This window comes from Marmota marmota, unplaced genomic scaffold, assembly GCF_001458135.2.
Source record: "Marmota marmota marmota unplaced genomic scaffold, marMar, whole genome shotgun sequence".
NCBI lineage: Eukaryota > Metazoa > Chordata > Mammalia > Rodentia > Sciuridae > Marmota > Marmota marmota.
Genome location: NW_026000108.1, coordinates 33,239,065 through 33,250,673, shown reverse-complemented (window position 1 = coordinate 33,250,673; position 11,609 = coordinate 33,239,065). Strand labels below are relative to the sequence as shown.

Here is an 11,609-nt window from a genome sequence, read left to right as displayed (position 1 = left end):
AAATGCAGAGCCTTCAGATATGGAGGACCAACTGTAGTGTAATTCCATCTTGAAGGATGTATTTGAGAATCAGGACATGTTGTCAGCAAAATGTTCCTCCCAAATTATCCACATAAGCTGTATAATATGGAACATTCTTACTATGCTAAATTTTTATCAGTGCAAATAAAATAAATCTGTAAATTATTCTTCTCATCTCTCCCAACAGATGGTGGTGCTAATAATTTTGGACTGAATTTCTTGACCTTCATCATCCTTTTCAACAATCTCATTCCAATCAGCTTGTTGGTTACATTAGAGGTGGTGAAATTCACCCAGGCATACTTCATAAACTGGGTAAATATGAGTTATTATTGTATAATAACAATACATTTTGTTTTCTTATGATAAGATTTTTTCATCTCCCCGGGAGAAAGAAAATTTTAATTACACCTACCTTTTATTGACTACAAGATGATATTTTTGAGCCTGATGTAATTTTAACAAAATCCCCTCTTCTCAAAAGCATGCATGTTTATAAACTAGGTATCTTGAGAAAAAAAAAAAATGGTTCTCTAATTCAGGAAACCTATTTTGGGATACTTAGTGGTTGAAAAGGAAGGAGACCATGAGATTGGAATTAATAAATATCTGGATTATAGTTCTAGTATTATAATTTGCTACATATGCAAACTTTGCCTAGTCCCTTGACTTCTTTCAAGTTTATTTTCTTGGCCACTCACATAGGGATGATAAAACATGCCTTACCCACATCTCCCTGTGGCTATATATATCAAGGAGTCTCTTGACATAGCAAAGAACTTCATAAACAATCAAGCACTCTACTGATGATGCTGAGTTTGCTATTGGTAACAACCAGATCATCTCTCATGTTTATTCACATTTATAGTTTATTTTTCCACACTGTTAACAATCTCAGCATGAACTTTTCTTCTTAATTATTTTCTTAAATTTTTATAATTATTGGTAAAATGTATTAGACATCTGTTTTCTAAAAAAAATTAATAAACATTATCATACTTTCAGGTTTAGATTATCAAAGTTTTAATTGATTGATCTACATTAAATCCATCAGAAAGTTTGATTTTCTTTACTTTAAGAAATTGTGCTGTTATTTTTTGTTTCTTAAATCATTTAAAGCCTTTCTATATTGACAATATTGGGATTTTTAAAAATTCAGCCTATGATACTATTGCAACTGCTCACTGTCTTCTTGTGGTAAGTGTCAGTCTCTTAATTCCTTGGTTGGAGATCAGTGTCACGTAGACATCTGAAATGAGCTGCAGACATAGCTATCCTCATACAAGGATTACATTGCTGAAGAATTTTGTAATGTGTCCAAATATAATTGAAACTTACTGAAGGGTTCTCATTCAGATATTATAAGGTAATTCACTATGAAGGTCAAATAACTAGTCAATCAATTTGTTATTTTTTATTTGGACTTTCAAAAATAATATTGACTTCAAATAATTATATAAGCTTAGTGTTGGAGAAACACAATAGGCTTAGGCTTTTAAACCACATTTCTTATATACAGATATTTTGTAACATCCCTGATGGATGGAATACTGGAGATGGAAGACTTGTTTTCCACTCTTCCCTTACAAGGCAGCTTTTTCCTTGTATAGAAATGAGATTGGTAATCATCTTCCTTTGATTCTGCTTCTGCCCAATGAATCTGTGTGAAAACATTTTATTTTATTTTATTTTATTTCTGAATGATAGCCTTCTAAGATATTTGAACTCAGCTTCCATTCCTGCTCTTCTGCCATATCGTTTTCTCCCTAACTAAACATCCCCACCTCCTTTGATTGCTCTTTGTTTCATGAAGTGTCCAGATTACTCTCCATTCTGACCACTCTTCCCTCTTCTCTAAATATAGCCTGGTTGGCTCATGTCTCTCTTAAAATATGGCACATAAAACTCAACAGCCTCTTCCAGAAATGATGCTGATCGGTTCAGAACACAGATCTGAGAGAGATCTGTTTTGATTTAGAGTCTGGCCTTTTCATTTGATGTGTAAAATCATTAAACCACAACCCTGACTTATTGACAAACTTTTCCACTATAGAAAATATTAATTTTGTTGGCTATTAGAGTCAAACCTCATGACTTCTAGGCACAAGGCAAGAACAGATAAGTTCTTTTGGCTTTTGAGAGGTGCATTTGCTTGGCTTTCAAGTATGCTGAATACAAAACTTAGCCCAAAAGGTACAACCAGGTAGAATCTCTTGGACAATTTTCCCAGGGGTTTGACGACCTAATTATTTGAGCAACCTTTAGTTGCCCTTTTCTTTCTCATGTCATTAAGCACCTACCTAGTGTCAGACACTCCATGGAACACATCACATGTGTTATCTTACTTAGTCTTTACAATAGGTCACCTTTACTGAAAACAACCAAATGACAGCCAACCTAGATTGCCTGATTCCAGAGACATACTCTTAACTACCGTGTAGTTCTGTCTGCCCTAATGTCATCAGTTTTTGATCCCAAATGGTGTCCTTTTTCCTTCTCAGAATCACAGAATCAATAAATGGACCAAGCCCCAGTTGAGCAATGAAGGAAGGGTTTTCTTTGGCAAAGAATGGGGATGCAGAGAAAAATGCTCACAGATCCGTTTATAGATCTGTTTGGGGCTGGAGGTGATAGATATGGGGTAAGAGAAATTAAGGGTAAAAGAAATCAGGGATATGCTAATAATGGGTATGAATATTCATGGTTATTTTATTTTTTTCTGGGAACAAGTAGAGATTTTCTGGAAATTCGAGTGACACCATTTTTCACTCCTTTTGTTTCTTTCTGGTGACTACCGTGGCAACTGTCAACTTTCATGGCACTGGGGGTGTATCATTTAGCATGCAGATAGGATTATAGTGAAGTTAGAGGTTGTTGGTTGGTCACTCTGGTAGCCACCTTATTAGATCCAACTGGTTTTCCTTAGCCCACCTGAAGATGGACTTCTAGCCTACAAGGTATTCTGTCTTCAAAGATAAGCAAGATTAGGGAAGAAATTCAAAGAGGTCATGTAGGTAGTGCAAGATTAGGGTGGGGTGACACTAACTATGAAATATAATAGTCTATACTGAGTACTTTTCAAGAAAATTAAATAGAATAGAAATAACAAGGAATTAAAATGCTTGCCTATAGCTTATCAGTCAAACAGTGACTTATTAAAGAATAAAGATACTCTTAGACAAAGTCTGTCTTTGCACTGCACAAAAGCCAATAGGGCTAAATTTTAAAAAATTCTAATGTTAGATGCTTCCGATAAACTAATTGTTTTATAATAAAACAAACAAACAAAAAGCCAATAGGGAGGTAAGAAGAGTTGGTGGGAAAGAAATCAGGTTTATTCAAGGGTAAATACCCTGAGAAGATGCAGGGAATCTCATCACACACACACCCCTAAAAAAAAAGAACCTCTTCGACTTCGTAGGGAACTCAGGTAGGTGAAAGGCTCATATAGGGAGGGAGAAGAGATGTAGATACAGTGGACAGGAAGACCACATGCTGGGTGGGGTCTTTGTCATCAAGGGCAAATTTCCTTTTTATTTTGATGAGAAATCACAACTGCACTCAACCTCTTTGTGATAGTTCCTATAATTCTTAGACTTCTTACTTTTCTGCAAGTTAAATGTCACAGTAAGGTACATGTTTGTGTTAGTCTGTGCTCAAGGACTAAAGAATAAGGAGGGGCCTAACACATTCTGATGTTATCCAAAGGTCTCAAGATGTTCTGGGTTTTGTAAATCGGAAGAAAGATTATTTAGCAGTTAACATCTACATCATGTAGGCCTGGCGTTCCTGTAGAATTTAGAATATAAAGGGAGACGAAGCAACTATACAAAGGACAACTCCTAAAGGAGCTGTCACCGTCACAATACTGCTTTCTTTTAAATTTCAACCCAATGCCTTATGACTAGTCGTATTCATTTCTCTGTTTATTTTTTAAGGATCTCGACATGCACTATGAACCCACGGATACTGCTGCTATGGCTCGAACATCTAATCTGAATGAGGAACTTGGCCAGGTAAGTGTTGAATCAGAAGTCAGATTTGGTATAATTCCTGTCATATGTGACAACTTCAGATAAGGTAACAACTCCTAATTTTCCAATATTTGAATAATCCGCATAGGGACATTTTTAGTACATGTCTAACCATCTTCATTTTTAGTAAGTGAAGTTTTCAACACTATTTAAAGCGGATTCTGTGTTTAAGATAAGGTACTGAACAAACCTAGGCATGTCCTCAACTTGTAGCCTGATGAGTACAGAAAATTTTAGAAGTGTAAAATTGTTCATAACTTTCAACTAGAAAGGAAGGGAAAACTCAAGTTGTGCGAGTTTAGTCAAATAGGAATTTTATGTTTACATTTCATAAGTCATACAATACATAACTTAATAGAGATGCATTCTGAAAAATGCATTGTTAGCTGATTTTTGTCATTGTGCAAACAACATAGAATGTACTTACACACACTGATGTCTGGGTCTTACTAAGCAATATAATCTGGTGGTATCACCATCATATTTGTGGTTCTTTGGTGACTCAAAGACCTTATGGCACACAACTGCATGTGTGTATCTGTTAATCCACTCATGTAAGCTAGCTGCCTGAGATTTTGTTTTCTTATATCATAACCACTTCCAAAATCTTAGTATTTAAATAGCATGCAGGACAGAATTTTTCTTTTTCTTACCAATTCAAATGTTGTATGAAATTAATTGTACAAACTATCACAGATTCTACAGTTGGTTGTTATTTTGAGAAATGTTGACAGACATCCCAGTACAGTAGTGATACTCTCTAATGAAAATTCAGACCATACTAAGGCATATTTCTCTCTGCCCATAGTATTTTGAATATTTAGATAGTTTTTAATACCAACATGTGAAATAGTTTATTGCTAAAATATTTTTTAAAAAGTTGAATATGCGCTCTGATGTATAGGAAAGAACTAGTCAGTTAATAACATTCATTGTACCCCTACAATGTAACAAAGTTGATTTAAAAATATAAAGGGATTTTTCCCCTCTAAAAAATTTGAAACATTAATGAGAAATTTTAACCTTTTTTTTTAGGTTAAATACATATTTTCTGACAAAACTGGGACTCTGACATGCAATGTAATGCAGTTTAAGAAGTGCACTATAGCAGGAGTTGCTTATGGGTGAGTTTTTCCCCCCTTTAATGAGAATATGATATACACATTTAATTAATACTAACAGTTTGGTACTCTTGGGAATTCTTATTAGAGGAGGGTTTCGTTCTTGTTTTTTTTTTTCTTTAATCTAGAAAGCAGCTGTTTTAATTTCAGGACACACATAGGGTTTGGTATTCTTTTCACTGAGGATGAAATGAGGTGGGTCTTTGCTCAGTAGGTTTTTCAGTGTTTAGGTTTGTAAAAGGGTCTCCATCTGGCCTTGGTAATAAGAAGTAAATATGTTTCCGTTTGCACTGGTGCAGTAAGAGTGCTGCTTGGATGTAGTGAGACAATGCAGTCAGGCCTTGGTCAGTTTTCAAGTTAAAACATTGTCGTTTCTCTTTCAGTTATGATTGTTTTTTCTTGTATCATCTCACCTCTTAGCACTTGTAGAGCAATCTAGAATTCTGATGATGCGAAGGAGGTAGGGATATGAACCTTTTTTGGTTTTTTAAAAATCTTTTTTGTGATACTGGGGATTGTACCCAGTGGTGCTCTACCTCTGAGCTACATCCCCAACCCTTTTTATTTTAAAACAGGGTCTCGCTAGGTTGCAAGGCTTGCCTGGAACTTGTAATCCTCCTGCCTCAGCCTCTGAGTCACTGGATATGAAATTCGTTTTAATCTAGAAGATAATTAATATTAATGAAAGTTTCTTATCATCCTGATAATGTTGTTTAGAACATGCTGGTTGGGCACCCATTTAATTTATATTTTATTTTTAGGTATGCTTGCCTAAACTGTTCAGACTCTTCTCTTAGAAATACTTGTAGAGCAATATGAGAAGATTAAATTCTACATTACTAAAAAAGACATGATCAAAAATTGAAACACTCTTCTGGTTGGTTGACATTGGCCTGTCATCAAATTTTACAACTATTCTTATCTACAGTGAGGCTGGTAAATAATGATCTCTTAATCATACAAATGGGTGCTTGCTTTTGGGTTTTCTGGTTCATACCCACTCTTATTCACACTTTTTCTCTGAGCAGTAAGCCAATATAAAAAGAGTTGAATTTTTTTAAAAAAATTTTTTGAGCTAAATTTTGAGTTAAAGTTTGGCTTAAAATTACAAATATTTCATGAAAAATTCTAAAGATACATGGTTATTCCTGGATTCAGGGTCTACAAAGAGAAATAGACGGAGGCAGACATGCTTGTTCTTTGGAACAAGAAAGAGTAAAAAGGACTTAATCTTTGTGTATAAATGAAGTTAAAAGGAGTTGACTGAAGGGCTTCTTCACACTTTGAAGACAGGCCGGTCTGAGAGACATGCTTGCTGTTTCCAGGACTGGATGCTGTCTTTGCATTTTTCCTTTTTATCTGAAGATTTCCTCATCCCCTTAGATCTAAGAAGCTCACCTCTCTGCTTTCCTCCAGTTGCTCCTGAAACAGGAGAGTTTCAGCCACACTCTTTGGCATCTTGTATTTACACATTCTACCCACAGTAATCCCCAAGAATAGAAGCAAAGGCCTAATGTGACTCTTGAGCTTGTCATATTATACATTTGCTGTCAGATTTATGGTGCTGTCTGTTTTTACACAGATTCTATATTCATTCATAGATATTATTTCTACAATGCACCTGTTCCTTGGACTTTACCCAGTTTCCAGTTGAATAAGTGGGTTCTTAGAACTTAGAACTTCATAATTATCAATTGTGAAATTATCAGAGCAGAAAGTTAAAATGAGATCTAGTCTTTCTGCTGCATTTTGTACAGGTTTTTCTCATTCTTGGAACAGGTCTTAAATTACCTGCAGGTGGTAGTTCTCAAGAGCAATGCTCTTCTTGTGTTAGTTGGTATCATTGTTAACAACTGAGAGAACAAGGATGGGTTTGATCAAAGTGTTGTCATATATAGTTTAAGTTTCCAGTGAAACAAAGTACCACTTGGGAAAGTAACATTTCTTAATGGTGAGGTATAGACGTGGGCATGGGTTCTAGCATTATCTCTAGTTCATCCTGTGACCCTAGAAAATTCCTCTTCAGGTAATCCTGATGCTTAAAATGTAATGAGGCAGGAAATTACACTGTCTCTAACATCCTTCTCCAAATATGGAGTTTAGAAATAAAAACACAGCACTTCTTTTGTTTGAAAAGTTTAATTGTATAAAAAAAAATGTGTACATGGTTGCTAGCAGTGATTATTTTGTAAAGAGCAATGTGCTCTTTGAGTGTTGTAGAATATTTTCAAGAATACCAAAAGCTGTATTGATTAAAACTGGTTGTTAAACTCCTTTGCAAGATTAATGTATTATCTGTGCATTTGCTTTAGGCATACTTAACCCTGACTGAGTTTCTAATTAAGATCCCTGCCCACACATCCTGGTGGACAGTTGGATTGTCAGCATTATAGACAGCTGTGACTATCTGAAGGCTTTGGGGAAACCATGACTTCTAACAAGCATGTGTATACACATCAGGGTCACACAACTCTGTTATCTAATTCTAGCCAATCTCTATGGTTGAAGGGTGGGGAGAGTAATTACTGTCAATCATGTTACTGTGGGATTTTCTCTGAGCTCTCTTAGGTCATAGGTACCTACACAGGTTCCCATTTGCCCCATAATAGTATTTGATAGTATTTAATATGGGAAACTATTAGACACATGCACTCGTAACCACAGAAGAAGACAGTAAGTTGTCTATCCTCCCAGGAGATAGTAATACAAACTTTCAAACACCAGCCACTGCCTTTGGAGTTACAAGTTTATAGCTCATCCTTCTTCAGTGCGTCTACGGAAGATAAAGCTGTTTTATCCTAGATAGAGTCAAAGGTGAGTCCCACTGCATTTAATTAGCTAGAAGGATATAAGATATGAAATCTTCAGCTAATTCTGAGAATGTCATAATTTTGTCAAAAGAAAATATTAATGCTTAAAGTAATGCTCTAGAATTTAATTTTAGTAAATTTTCTCTCATGTTGCTTATTTTTGCCCCAAAGTTTGCCCTTTTGGATTCATGATAGGCAGCAAAATAAAAAGATTTGTACACAGTTGCTAGTAATGATTATTTTGTAAAAGTCAACTTTGTGTTAGGGATGCTTCTGCCTAAACTTACTAGATTATTCCATTAGATCTTTTTTATGGGACAGTTACAGTATGATAATTCATTCCTAGGTATCAGCACATTTGTATCGTTAAAACGCTTTTTTCTGATTATGCTTTATGTGTGATTAACTTTGCCATGGTTTTAGCAAACATTTAAGTTGCCAAGTTTAAACATTTCTTACTGAATCTGAATGCATTACATAAAATCAGTAAATTCCATGGTGAAGAGGCAAATTGGCTACGCAGTTACAGGATACCTTTGTACACCTGCTTAGCTAACCATAAATCATCATATTCTACTTACTATACTAACTGCCATTCTTTCAGACTCAACTAAAAGTCCATTTTCCTAACATTTTGGAGATCCATCTTTCAGCACTTCCTTTATGGTTTTATGCTCCCAGACGTTCTGTGATTGTTTTTCCTTTTTCTGTCCTTCTCTTGCTTTCTGAAGCCATGTCCCTGAACCTGAGGATTATGGGTGCTCTCCTGATGAATGGTAAGCTGTGTGGACCTTGCTGTCTCATTCATCTCTTTGAAAAGGTTTGCGTTCTGTTGTTTTGCTAGACCCATTTCACCGCACTGCTCATCTAGGTTGGGTGAAAAATGCTATGAAGGTTATCTCTTGAAATCTATCACATAGCCTTCATTTTCTATCGAATAACCTTTATAAGCATTTGATAAACATTTAGATTAATGGTTAGACTTGCTGGAGTTTATGTTATTTATCTATAATAAAGTCTTTAATGATCAATCCCGAGTCTCTGGGCTGTGAACTACCTGATTTCAAGTACAGTTCCTAAAGCTTTCCTGGGTTTTTAGCCTAACACTGCCCCCTTCTGGCAATACATATCCTCTGCAGAACTGCGAAAAAATGCTGAAACATCCCAGGCAGTGAAATTATCTTTTTTATATTTTCCATTATTTTAATATGTCCAGGGGCTATAAAATGAACATTTTTCAATGAAATGTCTGGAACAAAGATTGGAAGACTGTGATACCCAGGACTAGAGTGAATTGCAATATAATTAATTTTAGACTTATTAAAGACAGCATTTTGTAGGTTTAATTTGGGGATTTGTTTGCTCATTTTACTTTAAAAATTCCATGCCTTTACATTTTCATCTAGGATAATATACATTTTTTATTTATATAATTCATCATGACATGGAAGGAAGTAGAATTTGAAAAAATGGGTTCCTTTAATGCTGGGGACTTTAGAAAATATTAAGGCTTTATAGATGTTTATGTTTTAATTTTCAGATTGTACTTATATTTTGTGAGTAAACCATATATCCAATATGCATTGAAGTCCAAAAACATTAATATTTTTAACCTATGATTTAATTCAGTAAAATGAAAATTTGATTTTAAAAATTTTAGTAAACCCCATCCTACCTGGGGTTAATGACAGAAGCAGCTGTTTGACTCATGACAACTCGTGAGTCATCACATGCTCATGGCCTAGGGTCATATATTTAACACCTACACACCAATAAATTTTCAGCGCTCTTTAAAATGTACTACTATTTGTGAATACTCCAACTTTAATGTTACATAAAAACTGAAGATAATAATAATATTTAAAAAATAGACACTAGGGAAGGCTTTTATCACCTTTTATAATGAAGTAAGCTTTATTTTATATGTTTGGATTCTTCATCCATAAAATAATTACTTGTAGCCCTGCAAAAATGAAGGAACAAATATTTCTTGAGTGTCCATGTCCTGGGCCATGTCTTTGGATTCCAACTACCCAAGTTCAGATTCTGATCCTACTAGTGCCCTTGAACAAGTTATCTAACTTTGAATGAGTATCCTCATTTGGAAGAATATGCTGCTAATAGTAGTGACATCTCAGGAAGTTTTAAGGATTAAAAGAGTCTGTTTTTAAAATGTTTAGAAAGGTGTTTGGATGCTGTAAGCCCACACTGTGTTAGCTTAGGTGTCTGTCAGTCAATCCTCATGACATACTTGACGTGGCTATTTTAAAGTTGATAAAATTTGGGCAGAAAACTTAGTAAGTGATTTGCCACCCAAAAATATATCCAGAAACCTGGGAGCCAGAGTTAAAGCCTGGCTTAGATTGGTTACAAAGTGTATTCCGGGTACATTACAGCCTGTAGATTTTAGAGGACTTTAAAGAATATCTGCTTTTAGAGCACAAGATAGCCTTGCATCTTCAGTCATTTTTATCCCTCTGTTTCACTCAAGTTTTTCCAAACTAGAATTTATTTTAGTAAATATCTTGTGTTTTTAAGCAAGAACAAGTACAGCAGGTAAAATCTAATTGAAGAGAGGAAAATTAGCACAGGGGTGCACAACCTTGCACATTTCATATTGCCAAGGAAATCAAGATCAAGTCTGATTCTAACTGAATCCTGTGGTCCAGGTATCCAACTGCATCTTCCTGCTGCTGGTCTGTAAGAGTATAGATGCCTCTATGAATAAAAAACTTAAAAATGAATTCCATACTGGTGTTCAACAGCTTTGCCTTCCAATACGGAGTCCACTGAATTCCATGTATAAAACCTATGTTCTGTGCTTAGTGAAATAAGCCAGCCCCCAAACACCAAAGGCCACATGTTCTTTCTGATATGTGGATGCTAACACACAGTAAGAGGTGAGGAGAAAAGAAGTTCATTGGATTAGACAAAGGGGAGTGAAGGGAAAAGAGGGGGGATGGGAATAGGAAAGACAATGGAATGAATAGACATACATAACTTTCCTATGTTCACCAATAAATACACAACCAGTGTAACTCCACATCATGTACAACCACAAGAATGGGATCAAAATTGGAATGGGTTGCACTCCATGTATGTACAATATTTCAAAATACACCCTACTGTCTTGTATATCTACAAACAACAAATTTTTAAAAAATATATGCACTGTATTTATTTTGCTGAATCAGCATTCACCCCAAAAAAGGTCCAGTTAAACACATACTTAGCACTTAAATATATATAGATTACGTACTTACATCTAGTCAAGTTTCAAGACAAACCTGTAATATATTAACACTTTTGAACACATTCTATTGACATTAAAGATAAGTGAATGTGACTAGCTCTCTACTGTCTTAAACATATTAATTTAAATGGTTTACAGAGATAAAATCATATCCTAACCAATGGCTTCTTACTCCAAAATTAGTATTATTTTATTATTATTGCCAAGTACCATCAGCTAGAATGTAACCAGCCTCACAGATTAATTCCTTTCTATTAAAAGGCTGCCACTCAAAATATCATGCTAAGCAAAATAAGCCAATCTCAAAAAACCAGTGGCCGAATGTTTTCTCTGATAAGTGGATACTAATCCATATGGGATCGGGGAGTAC

At 35.1% G+C, this 11,609-nt stretch overlaps 1 protein-coding gene across 5 annotated transcripts in view; it reads left to right on the top strand.

Annotated features, from left to right (window-relative positions):
- Atp8a1 (ATPase phospholipid transporting 8A1) overlaps window positions 1-11,609 on the top strand; it is a 229,096-nt gene that overhangs the window by 79,105 nt on the left and 138,382 nt on the right. For 4 of the 5 annotated variants that reach the window (XM_048784412.1, XM_048784413.1, XM_048784414.1 and 1 more), the window contains 4 exons: window positions 209-336; window positions 3,960-4,037; window positions 5,091-5,179; window positions 8,718-8,762. In XM_048784412.1, coding sequence (XP_048640369.1) covers window positions 209-336; window positions 3,960-4,037; window positions 5,091-5,179; window positions 8,718-8,762 — 340 coding nt within the window. The remainder of the gene's footprint in view (window positions 1-208; window positions 337-3,959; window positions 4,038-5,090; window positions 5,180-8,717; window positions 8,763-11,609) is intronic. The other variant, XM_015482073.2, reaches the window with a different exon arrangement.